We start from the raw sequence: 17,079 nt of genomic DNA, 5'->3' as shown, positions 1-17,079 counted from the left end.
AACACGTAAGCTAAACTCATATTTGCAAGTGACGCAAGGCATGCTGGGTAGTCCAACTTGAGCTATGAACAATAAAACAATAAAACATTAGCTTAGACGACTATGTCAACATCACTCTTGTTTACTTCCCTGATGACATCCTCAACATATTTTGCAATCAAGCACCAAAGAGAGTACCAAAAACTACCCAGCATGCCTTGCGGCAGGATACATGGGTGTCATTTTGGCATGGGTATTGTACATAGATATGTATTTGTACGCCCACATGGTGCAGTAAATATTACGTAACGCGTCACACGGGTTTAGATTGCCTTTTTGTACAAGCCACAAATTCCATCGGACTACTTCCTGTATGAGTCAAGCGTGCTACAATAGCACTAACAAGTCATAAAGCTGAATACAGCTTTGATGGTAAACAATTGTGGGCCAGATTAAGATGCTCGGCGGGCCTGAGATGGCCTGCGGGCCGCAGCTTGCCTAGCCCTGCTACACCGAATCTCCAGACATTCATTAAAAATATATTCGTGGCAGAAAGTCAACACTTGAATATCATTTCCATCCAATTGAATCAACTGTGCTGGTATACAGTATACACGACAATACCATTTATGTCCAGCAGAGGTCACTGTTGTCCCATTAAAAAATAATCCTAGATAGCCCGCTTGCTAGCTACTGTAGATCGATAGATATATAAATATAGATACCGTTAAATAAAATGAATACGTGTGTTTGACTAGTACTGGACTTTGTAGACGATTCAGGATTGACATTTAAAAAAAAATCCTTATTCTGTGCATTTCCAGTCATTCGCCATGGTACTTTTGCACACATATACTTAAGAAAGCCGCAAGTGACGAAAGCAATGCAAATAAGAGGAGGAGGAGAGAGAGAGATGTTGCACTGCCAGCATGGACCAGCCAGGACAAATGCTCTCATTCATCCCCAAGGTGAGGGTCTCCTAACGGCAGGGCGCACCTACAGGCTCCTGTGATGCATTTGAGAAGACAATGAGCTGGGGGGAGCACGGCCAGGAGAACCTTCTCAGAGGATCGCACTTGCGGCTTGATGGGACGCACACTGGGGGGGTGTTACTCCTCCGCAGACATGATCTGACCACCTTCACCTGCTGCCTCGTTCTCGGAGGTTAATATGGGCCACGGAGGTCCACTGAACTTTCTTCTCTCCTCATGATGCCACCACTGCGCATTTTCACTGGAATTTCCGCATTTTTGCACTGAAGAAAGTTTTTTTTTTCTTGTCGGAGGTACACGAACTTTTCAAAACATCAAAACAACTTTGGTTGTCCCCCAAATGGAGCTGAGAACATACCTGCTGTGCCTGGAGAGCATCCTCCTTCTTAAAGGTAATGTGTTCAACTGCTGAACTTTAACGCAACACTGACTGCTGGTGTCAGGGTGCTTCTCCAGGACTTCCAACCTGACCGTATTCCTTGCACTATATTCCAATATATGAGCTGACTGAGAACATCAAAGCACAGGAAGTGGAACCTGGACACCATTAATAAGGAGCTGAGCTTCAAAGGATACTTTAGAACTTGTTTTTTTTAGAGGGAATTGGACTCCATTCACTATAGTATGAACGTCTAAACCGTTTTAGACTTGACATGCTAACAGTTCTTTAGCAGGACCAGATGCCCGTGTCAAGGCTGCACTACTTGGCTGCCACCAGCAGAGGCGCTGTTGCTTCTGTACTTTTTTGTAAAGTACTTTTTTGACAACCATCCCCAATCCTTGTGTAAAACATGAACACGTTCTAAAGATATACAATCAGATAAAAATAGAGTGGGTGGTGAAACTAGCCGTTAGCTTTAGCGACCCATCTTTGGGTCCCCGGCCCACCAGTTGAGAAGGAGGAGGAGGAGCGTAACATCCACCAGCTCCACCGGTGATGTCATCATGCCATGCCATGCCCAAGAGCATTACGGCAGCAATGGTGCCAACACTATATTCACACCATAGTGGAGTGTACTCACTCGTGTTGCCAGTCCGTGTCATGACAAATGACTATACAAGCTGTACACGGACTACTCTAAAGTATATGCAAGTACTTTATACAGTACTGTCCAAGTGATTAAACACAATTTCTAATGGATAATGGCTCTCACTGTGGTTGGCTGGAGTCCTAAAGCTTTAGACAACATATATATGGCTATATATATTAATTTCCAGGATGATAGATTTCAATTCATCGTGGTTATGTTTTAACAAGGGGGTGGGGGGGGTGGTAGTGGGGGGGGGCAAACACCGATTTTTCTCTCCCTTACTAATAACAAATTTCATTTTGCATCAAGTGACTAAAAACACACAAAAATGACTGAAATGTAAGAGCTTGATTATGATTATGGCCATTCCTTAAATTGCATATGTCAACATCATGAAACGCAACCCCCCCCAAAGTGACCCACCCCAAGCAGCAAAGAAACAGACCATTGTTGTCTCTAACATGAACGATGCAGCCGATAAGGCATCGGGGCAGCAAACGTACATCAGAAGCCGGTAAAATTATGCTGTGCAAGGCGTGCTACCTGCCTGCACCCACCCACACGCACCCACCCACACGCACCCACCCATACAGTTCAAGTGGGACATTGACATGTAGAGCATGAACAAGGTAGAATATATAATTTAAAAAGGAAAAAAGTAGCTTCTGTTTCTACACTTAAGGCATCTAATTAACCCTTTAGGGTATTGTTTTCATAACCTGGCTTTTAATTTAAGTCTTCCTACGTGTGTGTGTATGTGCATGCGTGTGTGTGTGTGTGTGTGTGTGTCATACAGGAGCACGTCGGTGAGCAAGTATTCCTGTTATGTTAATGTTTTCAGCAGCAGAGCTCCTGATGTCCTAAGCAGACCAACTCTGTTTTCCTTTACGGAGATGTCCTACATGTGTGTGTGTCTCATTCATGAATTCCGCTTGTTTTAATCTACCCGACTTTCATTCCCATGCCCCCTCCCTCGCCGTCTTCCTTCTAATTCCACCCCCATTCCCCACGAGAGGGTGACAGATGAGAATAAAAGGATGGAGATAATGGAGAGAAAATGTGTGATGGAACGGGGAAAACTTTGGTGTATTTGAATAAAGAAATGGAATCCAGGTAAATGTGCCGCTGGGGTCGGAATTAAAAAGACATCAGGAGGGAAAGACGAGACTCTGACCTTTAGAAGACCCTCAATGTGATGACAACATGCGCTGGAACCTACAAAGTCCGTTGTTCACTCCGTCACTTCCAATTCATGGAGTTTTTTCCATAATAATATGGATCGAGTGGTTAGCGCGAAGACCTCATAGCTAGGAGACCAGGGTTCAATTCCACCCTCGGGCATCTCTGTGTGGAGTTTGCATGTTCTCCCTCCGGGTACTCCGGTTTTCTCCCACATTCCAAAAACATGCTAGGTTAATTGGCCACTCCAAATTGTCCATAGGTATGAATGTGAGTGTGAATGGTTGTTTGTCTATATGTGCCCTGTGATTGGCTGGCCACCAGTCCAGGGTGGACCCCGCCTCTCGCCCGAAGACAGCTGGGATAGGCTCCAACACCCCCCGCGACCCTTGTGAAGATAAGCGGTAGAAAATGAATGAATGAATGAGTTCTCCTCCTATTTTGTGTGGAAGTGGTAACTTCTTGGCTTCTTATTTTGTCTTTCCCCACCCTCGGCCATCTCTGTGTGGAGTTTGCATGTTCTCCCCGTGCATGCGTGGGTTTTCTCCGGGTACTCCGGAGATTCCACCTTCTGTGCTTATATTTGTCCAAACACAACAATGTCTCAATCACACACACACACACACACACACACACACACACAGAATTCCAACCATACACCCTCGGCAGCATCGCCCGGAGCCCAACGTGTGGTTAAAGAATCTTGACTTGATAAATGTTTGCAGCCAGTCGTCATGGTGACGGGCGGTGAGACAGGCTGTGGTACAGTGTCATATATACTCAATGAAAGCGGCGGGGGTGTAGGCGAGGGGGGGTCTGGTGGCGTAGGGGGGTAGTGGGGTGTGCGGCGTACAGAAAGAGGCCATTTATGGCTTGTGAGAGTTTGAACGTCTGAGGCGGACGAAGGAGGCAACACAAAGCTGGGTGTGGATGTGACCACAAGAAAAGGCGAGGGGGGGTGTGGATGTGACCACAAGAAAAGGGGGTGGGGGGGTAGCAGGGAAGAACCTGTTCTAAAACAGGCGCTCAAAGAGAAGCTTCAGTGCAGCGTTCCCCTCGGAGAAGAAGCCTTCGGAACATCTGTGTGGAATCACAAGGATGGCTCCGACCCATTCCGAGCCGCTTGAGGTTTGGACGCGTACACGGAGCGGAGCGGAGCGCTACTTGGAAGCCAACGCGGCTAACCGAAGAGAAGAGAAGAAGACGTGCGTTGGAGTGGAGATGTGTAGCGTGGAACTAGCAAACGTATCCGGTTTCACTCCTGATTGGAATGCGTGTTTGTGGCTGAGTGGATATGCGGCGTGACGTGCTGCGTAATCACCACGGCCCGGTTCCGCTCGCGTTCAAGGCCTACTTGGCTCCACTGGCATGGCCGTTACATACACCTCCCCTGACTGTACGCCATGCACGGACCCGCATGTTGAAAACCACAAGAGAAACACAATCAGCCCACATTCAATACAAGATGACTTCCACCTCATGTACTCCTTTCTTGTACTTCTAGAACAATGTATTACTTTGACTTCCGTGGAATCCACATTCTCAAAAGGAAAAGTACACTTTTGGGGAATTTTGCCCGTCACATATCAAAAAAAGGGGGATCATTGACGTACTTCATTAGAACAGCCCATTAAAAGACCTCCAGCTGAGCATGTAGTACAGCTGTAGTACAGCAAGTAGTAGCAGGTACATGCATGATGTACATGTACATGTCATACTGCAGTATTTAGCACACTGAAAAGATGAACATAATTGTATTATTGGAAATTATTGGAAGTGCTTGCACAAAATAATTTAATGTGAAAGTAGATATTTTGATTATGTTGACTTAACTAATCATTTTTAAGTAATTAACTCAACTATTTCGACATTTTTTTTTAGTAAAGCCAATTTTAAATCTACTTAATCCCAGTTGACTCCAGGCTGAAATCCAAAGTATTCCTGGATTTCTCGATAACATATATACATATGGAAATATTTCGAATGAAATATTATCATTATCAGCTATCGTACTAAGTACAAAATGTGTGTAGCCAATCCCCAAGCCTGTTTACACCACTGAAAAAAAAATTATCCCAATGGTAAATTATGAGATAGAAAGTCGAAATTACGAGACAAAAAGTCGAAATTTTGAGATAAGAAAGTCATAATAATGAGATAAAAAGTCGAAATTATGGGATAGAAAGTCGAAATTACGAGACAAAAAGTCAAAATTTTGAGATAAGTCGAAATTTTTAGATAAGAAAGTCATAATAATGAGATAAAAAGTCGAAATTATGAGATAAGTCGAAATTTTGAGATAAGAAAGTCAAAATTACGAGATAAAAAGTCAAAATTACGGGATAGAAAGTTGAAATTATGGGATAGAAAGTCGAAATTATGGCATAGAAAGTCAAAATTACGGGATAGAAAGTCGATAGGTCATCTATTTCGACTTTTCATCTCATTATGACTTTTTCGCAAAATTTCGACTTCTCATAATTTCGACTTTTTATCTCATTATTATGACTTTCTTATCTCAAAATTTCAACTTCTCATAATTTCGACTTTTTATCTCATTATTATGACTTTCTTATCTCAAAATTTCGACTTCTCATAATTTCGACTTTATCTCATTATTACGACTTTCTTATCTCAAAATTTCGACTTCTCATAATTTCGACTTTTTATCTCATTATTATGACTTTATCTGAAAATTTCGACTTTTGTTATAATTTTGACTTTTTATCTCATTATGACTATCTCAAAATTTCGACTTCTCATAATTTTGACTTTTTATCTCAAAATTTCGACTTCTCATAATTTTGACTTTTTATCTCAAAATTTCGACTTCTCATAATTTTGACGTTTTATCTCAAAATTTTGACTTTTTATCTCGTAATTTCGACTTTCTATCTCATAATTTCGACTTTCTATCTCATTATTTCGACTTTCTATCTCATTATTTTGACTTACCATTGGAATATAATTTTTTTCCCAGTGGCGGAAACGGGCTTCCAGAACCTTAGAATGAACACATGACATGTAGACAGCAGGTGTACCTAATGTAGTGGCCTTTCCCCATGCACGTTGAGCACATTCAAGCGGCTGAAATGTTGTCATGAGCCAATGGGTTTCCTTCACCCAGATGGTCGTCTGACAGCCATCTTGCCGCTCTTCACCGCCACTCCTGCCCAATGAAGGGACGTCTTGTGTGTCTCAACAGGGGGCCCACTATGCTCCCCCGACACGCCCTTGCCTCCTCTTTCCTTCCTTCCTTACCTTCAGACTGAACTCCCTTCTTCCCCTCAGAAATGCTCTGTTTATCCACGCTTTCACCCTCCTCCTCCTCCTCCTCCTCCTCCTCCTCCTCCTCCTCCTCCTCCTCTTTGCCAGCCTGCCCAACCAAAGCGTAGACAGAAAGTCATAAATCAACACGATGCTCTCGTTGTGCATTCACGGTTTGCACTGCCATATTTTGCCCAGGAACTTTCATTTGCTTACCATTTGTTTCCCGGTAAGCAGCTTACATAAGCGTATTGTACTGTATGAAGTATTTGGATGGTGATAGGAGAGGAAAAGTACTTTCTCTTACCGTCTCAGGTGTTCCTTTTCTCTGGTTTCCTTTCCAAATGGCAAAAATGTTGGCACCATTTTGGCACCAAAATGAATCTGTCATCATCTCTGGATGGCAAAGGCAAAAAGGCTTTCTCTCTTTGACCGCGGTGGCGTTGTTGCGCCGCATAAGCGAGGCCTCTCGTAGTGCAGTAAGTCGCTTGGACATAGGAAGTCGTTTTAAACCTCCCATGGAACAAAAGAGTCAAGCCCGGAGGATCTCATTGGCTGTCTGTCAAGGGACCATGGTCGGCCCAAAGGAAGGTTGGTCCTGGTACCGAGTGCAGTCCAACAACATTGGACTCCATCTGCAGGTTTTTAAGAAGAGAAAATCATAATAATCATAAATCATAATAATTACAATGGAATAAAAGGATAATATATGAACAAAACCATCCATTGAATGAATGAATGTTATGAACAACTTTGAGTGGTCACTTGTTGCTAGGCAGAATTCACTGTGGTAAAAAAAAGAGCTGAGTGGGCTATCTCTCAGCCAGCTTTGTACTTACTTACATATTGACAACCTGATGTCGGTCCGGTTTTCCCGGTTTTCCAGGCCTGTGCCAGTGCTTCAACATCGACGTGAAGCATCCTCGCATCTTCAGCGGCTCAGACCACGCCCTCTTCGGCTTCTCCGTGTTGCAGCATGACACAGAAGGACAGAAATCGTAAGTCAAAATCGAAACGTGTGGCTTTTTGTACATGACAAGAAATGCCCGCTAACCGCCGTTGCAGAATGCTGGTGGGTGCTCCTTGGGACGGCCCCCCCAATAACAGGAAGGGGGATGTGTACCGGTGCACCGTGGGCGTGGACAGCGACTCAAACTGCAGCAAAATGAATTTAGGTGAACGTCCGAACCAATGAGAAGAACATCTTGGCGTCTCCTCAGCTCACCTCAGCTTCCACGTCTCCCTCAGGTGACACCGCCTTCCAGAACATATCCAAGAACCTGAAGAACTCTCACCTGGGGATGACCCTGACTCCGGACTCACCCGATGGCCTCCTGGTACGTGTGGGCCTTCATCGTGTATTAGCTTGTCACTCAACGGCAAAACAATCAATATCCTGTTGCGCAATCTACAAATTTCCCTTCCCTTTCACTTTCTATCTTATTTCAACTTTATCTCAACATTTTGACTTTTTATCACATTAGTTCGACTTTCTATCTCGTTATTTTGACTTTATAGCTCATAATTTCGACTTTTTAATCTCAGAATTTCGATTTTTTATCCCGTAATCTCGTAATTTCACAACCAATTTCCCTTCCCTTCGACTTTCTATCTTATTTCAACTTTATCTCAAAATTTTGACTTTTTATCTCGTAATTTTGACTTTTTATCACATTAGTTCGACTTTCTATCTCGTTATTTTGACTTTCTCTTGTTATTTTAACTTTCTAGCTCATAATTTCTACTTTATTATCTCAAAATGTCGACTTAACCTCGTAATTTCGATTTTTTTTATCCTGTAATCTCACGACAAATTTCCCTTACCTTTGACCTTCTATCTTATTTCAACTTTCTCAAAATTTTTACTTTTTATCTCGTAATTTCGACTTTCTATCTCGTTATTTTCCCTTTCTAGCTCATAATTTTGACTTTATCTCAAAATGTCGACTTTTTAATCTCATAATTTCGATTTTTTATCCCGTAATCTCGTAATTTCAAAACATATTTCCCTGCCCTTGGACTTTCTATCTTGTTATTTCAACTATATCTCAAAATTTTGACTTTTTATCTCGTTATTTTGACTTTCTAGCTCATAATTTTGACTCTTATCTCAAAATTTCAAATTTTTAATCTCGTAATTTAGATTTTTTTATTCCGTAATCTCACGACAAATTTCCCTTCAGTGAGTTTCCACTTCCTGCTTGTTGTGGAGCGCTATTACATGTAACGATGCGGGCCGAGCTCTTAGAAAATACATTTTAATACAACTTTTCCGAACATGAGCACTTCTATTGTGTAGTTGTGTCAGCTCCTCTTTTTGATGAACGCGCAAAAAAATGTAAACAATGTATAAATATATCTTTGGTAGTGAATAAATTCAATACCCTACCGCCCCGAATATAAGACAACAGACCTTTTCTGTATTTTATCCAGTAAATACGCTATGGAACCGCTTTGTCTTTGCCCACGAATAACGTTCCCAATTCCCAATTCCTCCCGTTGTGAGACCACCTTCTCACAGCGAGACCGCTGCAAAGCGTGCGGGCGTGTAATGTTGCGTGTCAATGACCCTCGCCGGGTTTTGTATCACGGAGCAGGGGGCCTGTTTCTCCAGACGCTCGCCAACTTCTCTGTGCTGCCGCAGCTCGGCGGTTTATAGTCCATGAAAAGCCGGCCAGCTAACCAGCTAATGTCCATGTGGGTGTTTTTCTTGAGGCCGGTACTCGGGTCTATAACAGGCTCGGAATGTGTCTCCGGCCTTTTGTTAATGACAGACCTGCAAAAAGCCATCGCACCTCTGTTGATGTTCTTTCTTTTGCCCCCCCCCCCCTCCATCCCATCATCAACTTATCGACTTTCTCTAATGATAGGGCCAAAAAAGACAGGATGTTTCTCTTTCTCTTCTGCAAGTTATCCTTCTGTTCTTTGCTGGTCTTTCCTCGGCTCAATTAGATCCAAACTACCCGACCGGTCTGCCAATATGACAACAATAGTCCCCCACTTGCTTCAACTTCCCCCAAACCGCATTATTGTGTTTTTTCCATGACTTGCTCCCTTCTTGGGGCTGCTTTCACTCCTCGTCTGTCCTGATTTAGTCACTTTTTACTTTCAGTCACCAACCCTTTTCATTGGAACCATTACACCTTAGAAATCAAACCTTCAAAGTATCAATACACTTTTACACCGAGCAATTTCATTTTAGACATTTTCCCAACACCCCTACAGTCATCTTTTATACTTGCATTACTTCATTTAGTGGATATAAGAAGCAATAATAACTCACGTTAGCATTGGCAAAGTACCTTGTAGTATCTAAAAACATAATGTGGGTTGATCGCGTGTCATTCAAAAAGACGATAGACAGCCTGTCATCCAGCCTCACAGTGACGTTTGTGTAAAATCAGACGCACCGACAACGCAACAAGCTACCGAGCTAGCTAGTTAGCCTCCAATTTAGTTACTCTAAACTTAAGAATAGGTTTGAAACCGACTGAGTGAGGAAGAATGACAAAGTAACATGCAAAAAAATTACCACTTCCACACTGAATGGGAGGATAACTTTTTTCCACTAGAATTTGTTACATTTATTTCAAAATGAAGAAGTTTTAAAGAGTTTGTTGTTTCGAAAAAAATACGTTTTTTTTGGGATGCTGATGGGATACTTGAAGGATGTTTTAAGGGTCGCTACGTGTCCTGCTCATACATGTCTTTGGCAGGCCTGCGCACCACTCTGGTCTCAAGAGTGCGGCACGTCCATGTTCAGCACTGGCATCTGTGCGTCTGTCGGTGATGACCTCCAGCCAAGAGAGATCATAGCTCCTACAGCACAACGTAATCGCACACACACACACACACACACACACACACACACACACACACACACAGAGAACTACGTGGCCTCAACCACAGCAAATATGGCCCCGCAGGTTGCACAACATACATGGACATTGTGATCGTGCTGGATGGATCCAACAGCATCTACCCCTGGTTTGAGGTCCAGAACTTCCTCAGCAACATCCTAAGCAAGTTCCACATCAGCCCAGACCAGATGCAGGTAAAAGCCAAGGTTTTTTTTTTCAGGACAAAAAGACAAAGTCCTCTACAGTATGTGACAGAGGCACTGTTTAGGAAAGTCTGCCACCAAAACCCAAAACCACCAGTCACAGATCTTCAATGTGATATGCTGGTCCTCTTCTACATTGTCCTCATCAGGATGTACTACAAAAAACACTAGTCAAAGATCCTCTATATGACAGGAATGCTTTCGTGTTCTTTTAAGAACCTACTGCAAAAATGCTACTCAAAGATCCTCACCAAGGCACGGGCACTCTGATGTATTTTTAGGGCCTACTGCAACGTGAATCAAAGATCCTCTATATGGCAGGAGTGCCCAATGAACGTACTGCAAAAATGCTTACCAAAGATTGACTATATGACAACAGCACACTGCTGTTTTAAAGACCCTACTACATGCATTGATGTATGCATGTGGACATCATGCATGTGGACATTGGACATCATGCATGTGGACATCATGCATGTGGACAATGGACATCATGCATATGGACATCATGCATGTGGACAATGGACATCATGCATGTGGACATTGGACATCATGCATGTGGACATCATGCATGTGGACATCATGCATGTGGACATCATGCATGTGGACATCATGCATGTGAACATTGGACATCATGCATGTGGACATTGGACATCATGCATGTGGACATTGGACATCATGCATGTGGACATCATGCATGTGGACATTGGACATCATGCATGTGGACATTGGACATCATGCATGTGGACATTGGACATCATGCATGTGGACATTGGACATCATGCATGTGGACATCATGCATGTGGACATCATGCATGTGGACATCATGCATGTGGACATCATGCATGTGGACATCATGCATGTGGACATTGGACATTTTCCAGGCATATTCGCTGCCTTGAAGACCAAAATGTCCAACCTGAGGCTCCTTGTAGGTTCCAGCGTCTAAGACAAATTGGCCGAGCCAAAGCATACGCACGTACAAACAAGCGTAATTTGGCAAATTGGAGAACGCGGATCGCTGCCGTGACGTAAAAAGGGGCACGAGGAGGCCAACTTGAGGTGGGGAAGGAATGAAGGGGGGGTGGTGAAAGAGAAACAGGCAACGTGGGGTGAGGAGGAAATACCTCTGGTTTCCAAATGGAGTCCAAAATTCCACCAATTGACTCTTTGCCTTTAAGGGAGGCTGTTGTGGTTTCCTTTCTTACTGGCGTATATATATATATATATATACATACTATATACTATATACTATATACTATATACATATACATATATATATATTCTATGCATTCATCAACTCCACGTTTAAGACGGCCAAGCCAAGATAAGGAAAGCGACTATGTGTGTGTTCACCGAGGTGGGGATCCTGCAGTACGGCGAGGTGGCGGTCCACGAGTGGTCCCTGAAAGACTACCAGACCACACAGGAGGTGGTGGAGGCCGCCAAGAACATCAGCCGCCAGGAGGGGCGAGAGACGCGCACGGCGTACGCCATCAACATGGCCTGGTAAGGCGTCGTCAACGACCTGCAACTTTTGGCTTGGACTGACCTGTCCCGGTGTTTCCTCTTCCAACATGGCGGCGTCTTTCAGCCCTGCCGGGACGCCACGGCGCTCATACATCGTGCGCTTTGATCTGCAATACATATTTCATATGAAACAATGAATAATGACATAGTGACATGAGAAAACAATCTATTGCCGGGCTTTTCCGCCAAGATGAATGTGGTCAAAAACAGACTTTATTGTTATTAAGCAGGGAACCATATTTGGTACCCTGAACGCCTCGTTATTACAAACATTACATTACGAACATGCAAACTCCAGACGGAGATTTGAACCCTCTATCTCTTGACGACTGTTACATAACTACAGGAGAGTGAGCCAGGTTTCGGCCCAGGTCATCGTGCCCACGACCCGTCCATAAAATTCCTATTGTGACACCCTCACTCACGGTGCAACCAAAATGAACACGTGGGACAAACAATGCAACTGCCGCTATCAAAATAAACGCCTACACACTAAAGTACATAAAAAACAGTACTATTCTAAACGAGTGTGTAACCCGCAAGGTATGCTGGGCAATGTCAGGTCAGGAAAGGGTCCGTGTGAGCTTTCTGGGGATAAATGTCCTAACAATGGAAAGGCACAAATTGTCGGCTTTTTTTTCCTCACAAGTAAAAAAAAAATCTGTTTTGATGAAATTAAAATGAAATGCAACAAAAATAGTGAATTTTTAGCAAATATATACATCCAAGGACAGCTGGGATAGGCTCCAGCACCCCCACTACCCTCATGAGGAAGTGGTAGAAAATGAATGAATGAATGAATATATCATGATGATATTTTTTTAGGCTGCACGGTGTTTAAGTGGTTCACATGTTGGCCACGCAGTCAGCAGATAAGGAGGATCTGGGTTTGAATCTCCGCTGTGTGGAGTTTGCATGTTCTCCCCGTGCATGCGTGGCTTTTCTAAATGGACTCCGCCCCCCCCTCAGCTGATCCCATGAATGTGGGATCATCTGGGATAGGCTCCAGCGATCGTAATGAGGATAAGTGGTATAGAAAATAATATCTTTTAAAGGTTTAAATCCTCCAGGAGATCCTAAAAATAAGACATAGGGCACGGCGGCCATGAAATAAGATATATGCTGACGATGTATTTGCAGCATGCGCCTTTAATTTGCTCCAGATTTATCATCACGCTCATGAAGTACAGAAATATGTCGAAGGGGGCGGGGCTTGATGATCCAACTAAAGCCAAGTCTAAAGAAGCGTCTCCATATAGGCTGAAACCGCAGTCTTCTTTTTTTTTTTTCTCTTTTCAAAAATAAAATTCCTCCTTTATTAAAGTCATACCCCACTTCTAGGAGACCCCACTCTGGGACTGGTGTGGGGCCCCCACTCACACACACACACAGATAATTGGGGACTTCCTGTTTTGGGTTCACTTTAAAAGGTAAAAGTTGAAAAGGTTTAAAGGTAGTCAGTGGGAGGAAGTGGGGGATCGTTTGGGGGGGTTTGGCCCCTTATTTAAGCCATGCAAAGTATAGGCAAGTATAGGTATATAGGTCCGCCCCTTTCTGAAAAAAAGGCTTCACTACACATCTTAAAATATACCAATGTGTGCTACAAAGCTTCCTACTCACTTCTTGTGTTGGAATCAAACAAACGTGGTTGGCACAGGGCGAGCACGAGTCGTCTCTGGTTGCTGGCTCAGCACGGCTGCGGGTGTGGCAGCGCCTGGTCAGCGAAGCCGCCCCCGCCGCCCCCCCCCCAGCTGTAAAAACACACACATATGCAGCACTTCCACGAGTATTTCTACACTCTCGTTTTCACCGACTGCGTTCATTCACCTCACATCCCGTACGGCCAGACACTGTTGAACTTTAACCTTTGCCCCCATCCTTGTCCAGATGATGAACTCCACCAAGCGAAGCCCCCAAAAGAAGATTCAAATCCCCAGGATTCCATTGTGACACCTGTGGAAGATAGATATGCAGTCGTGTGAAAAAGTGTGATTATACATGACAGCGGTGGCGCCCCCTGTGGGATGTGTCTAGGCGTGCAATTGGTATTTGTGACATGTCTTTTCTCATAGACACAATTTGTACTGTCTGTCAAACATTTGCAGCATTTCAACTAGATTTCTTTTGTCATGACTTTCTGTGAACGCAGGTCGTTTTGCGCTATTCCTGTTTGCGTTTACTGTGCCGAAGCCGGCCACCAAGAGGTCTTACTCTGTTGGCCGTTGTTTTATGATGAATTTAGGGGCTGAACCAATGCACAGAGGGAACTTTCTTGTCTGTTTGGAGGCGAGAGAAAAGAAAAATAGACGCATGACACTAAAAGGGGGGCTAAATGATCAAGTCCAAGATAAATATACTTTTTATTAGCATGTAATTTAATTTAGCATATAATTTGTAATGCAATAATAATCATAATACATGTCATAAATTCATGCTTTTACCCAATGAGGGCCAATAAAAAATGAGCTGCCCTCCAAAAATGGCCCCCAGGCCGCAATTCAAGCAAAGATCCGAGGGATGTGAGGGACACACTTTCTGTCATCCCATTCCCGAGTGGATTTGTGCAGTAATCCATGTGACAAGTGATTCGGATATCAGACGCGAGCTAGCTTTAAAACCCTCCACAATAAAAGTCTCTTCTGACGCTCCCTTTTCCACACACAAATAAAAAAATAACAACACAAACGAGGAAAGTGAAGCATCAACATGAGACAGATGAGTCATTTCGCTTAGCTCCACCCGGCTGAGATGCGCCATGTGTCCTTACCACACAAGTGCAACTCCATAAAAGCCTCTTGTATATAACTTGGCGGCCTCCAAATTAGCCCAACTGTAGCCTCCTTTTCCCGCAGCCCGCTTTTTTTTTATATTTTGTCTTTTGTTTCACGTCATATTTTCCTTTCTCCTCGTCCCCCCCCCCCCCTCCTCCTCCTCCACCGTGTTTTATTTTACTTTCATTCAAAGCACGGCAGAGGACCGCTTGAACTTTTCACTCATAAAACGTGGCCACACTTGACTGTTATATTTCTCGACATGCTTTTATTAGACCCAACGTTTATTACAGTGTCACGAAAATATGCTTTATTACTGCACTCATAACACGTCTTGTGCCCGTTATTGCATTTGATGATACAAATATTAGCATACATTAAGTAGTATACAAATAAGTTACATAATACATATTAAGTTCCTTGTTGTTGTTGTAGTATCTAAAAACGTAATCGCATGGCTTTCACAAATAAGATACGACAGCCTGTCATCCATCCTCACTGTTACCCACAACGCACCCGTTTACACAACAATAACAAACTACCAAGCTAACTACTTAGCCTCCAATTTAGTTACTCTAAACTTAAGAATAGGTTTGAAACCGAATGAGTGAGGAAGAAGGACAAAGTAACACGCTAAAAATGTACCACTTCCACATGGAATGTGAGGAGAACTTTTTTTTTCCACTAGAATTACTATTTGCTAGCATTATTTCAGAATGAAGGAGTTTTAAAAGAGTTAGTTGTTTCACGTGGGGGAAAAAAAATGACTCATCGTTTTTTTTTTGGGACGCTGACACTTGATGTCGTGCGGATACTTGAAGGATGTTTTAAGGGTGTCACGAAAATATGCTTTATTACTGCACTCATAAAACGTCTTGTGCCTGTTATTACATTTGATGATACAAATATTAGTACACATTAATGGAACACTGAGATCAATATTCGGAATATTCCAGGCCTGATTCAAACAACCCTGGGTGTCTCGGCATGTGAGTCTGACCGTGACCCCTCTCTATAGTAACATTTTAGCAAGAATAGTCTGACGTTTTCCCGAGAAGACATTGGTTCGTGTCTCTTTTATGAAATCGTACCCCTCGTACGCTCCAAGTCCGCTAACTCATATCACGTATTTTTGAAAAATGTACCCAAACGAGGCAATTCGGAATCAGCCATGCGACCCAGATGGCTGCTGAAAAATGCGGTGGAGCCGTTGAAGACTCGGGTCAGATACATGAAGCTGGAAGGCACCCTGACAAAATCCAAAGGCTACTTCCTTAACCGAGTGGCGACAGGAAGTGGCCCTAAATGACACAATTTCTTTTCCAACTTGCGAGAACCCGCTCATCGCTTTTAGTTTTAGTTCTCCTCCTCCCCCCACTGCTTTTTGTCTCTACCGTTCCAGCCTCTCATCTCGCTTATTCTTCTCCGTCCCTGCGTCTCCTCATCATGTCCGCACCCTGTATAATTTGCAGACTGCGCGGCGGGAGGAGAGAAACGGTTGTTTTTAACTTGGAGTTTTGTGGGGGTGACCACAAGGTTAAATTTAGCCCAGGGTTGGAGCGAGGCCTGAAAATGACGGAGTTCACTTGCAGTCGCTACGTTTCCCGCTCTGCTTGATGCGAGTGTGTGTGTGTGTGTGTGTGTGTGTGTGTGCATGTGTGTGTGTTGTGGGCCCAATGCAGGTCTTACTGAGAGCAGGTTTCATGCAGACAAACAGGGTGGGGCTGTTGGTCAGTCACTGCGTGCTGGTGGTGTAGGCTTCCGCTCCTTCATGGCACCATTTGAAAGGAATGCACAGATGCGGCTGCTGTATGCCGTGACACACACACATAAATACACACACACACCATCATCATCATCATCATCATCCTCATCTCATCGGGTAAAAGGGAGGAGGTCATCTTAGAATTGTCGCACAAACATAGAAAGACTACACACAAACACACACTTTCTTATGTGGACAATTCCTCACAAAAGGCACAGACCAGCAAAAATGTCCCCACGAATACACATCACACACACACACACACACACTAACGGGGTCAAAGAAGCTCATTCCCAAACCTGTGTTCTTCCCCACGAATACACATCCCAACGACAAAGATGGGATGTGGGGATTTGTGTCACTTAAGAGTACAGACACACACTTTTGTGTGCATTCTAAAGATATAAAAACAGATAAAAAGAGACAACTCACTACTGCACGTAACGGGACCCACCTACGCCTCCTAAAACGCCTCCAAAAAAAATCCAACAAGGTTTTATGG

General features: G+C 43.6%; 2 protein-coding genes across 5 annotated transcripts in view; one reads left to right on the top strand and one right to left on the bottom strand.

The window, feature by feature from the left end:
• Window positions 1-6,536, bottom strand: part of ciarta (circadian associated repressor of transcription a) — a 66,832-nt gene extending 60,296 nt beyond the window's left edge. For all 4 annotated transcript variants that reach the window (XM_078798112.1, XM_078798111.1, XM_078798113.1 and 1 more), the window contains exon 1: window positions 6,443-6,536. The gene's annotated coding sequence lies outside the window, so the exon portion shown is untranslated. The remainder of the gene's footprint in view (window positions 1-6,442) is intronic.
• itga10 (integrin, alpha 10) overlaps window positions 1,251-17,079 on the top strand; it is a 26,167-nt gene continuing 10,338 nt past the window's right edge. Inside the window, exons 1-7 of the mRNA XM_078798116.1 lie at window positions 1,251-1,363; window positions 7,335-7,446; window positions 7,514-7,623; window positions 7,697-7,785; window positions 10,165-10,279; window positions 10,375-10,502; window positions 11,872-12,020. Coding sequence (XP_078654242.1) covers window positions 1,312-1,363; window positions 7,335-7,446; window positions 7,514-7,623; window positions 7,697-7,785; window positions 10,165-10,279; window positions 10,375-10,502; window positions 11,872-12,020 — 755 coding nt within the window. The 5' untranslated portion in view covers window positions 1,251-1,311. The remainder of the gene's footprint in view (window positions 1,364-7,334; window positions 7,447-7,513; window positions 7,624-7,696; window positions 7,786-10,164; window positions 10,280-10,374; window positions 10,503-11,871; window positions 12,021-17,079) is intronic.

Source organism: Doryrhamphus excisus, linkage group LG17, assembly GCF_037039965.1.
Source record: "Doryrhamphus excisus strain RoL-2023G ecotype Guam linkage group LG17, RoL_Dexc_Guam_v1.1, whole genome shotgun sequence".
Lineage (NCBI taxonomy): Eukaryota > Metazoa > Chordata > Actinopteri > Syngnathiformes > Syngnathidae > Doryrhamphus > Doryrhamphus excisus.
The sequence above is the reverse complement of the archived record's forward strand: the minus strand, read 5'-3'. Positions and strand labels throughout refer to the sequence as shown.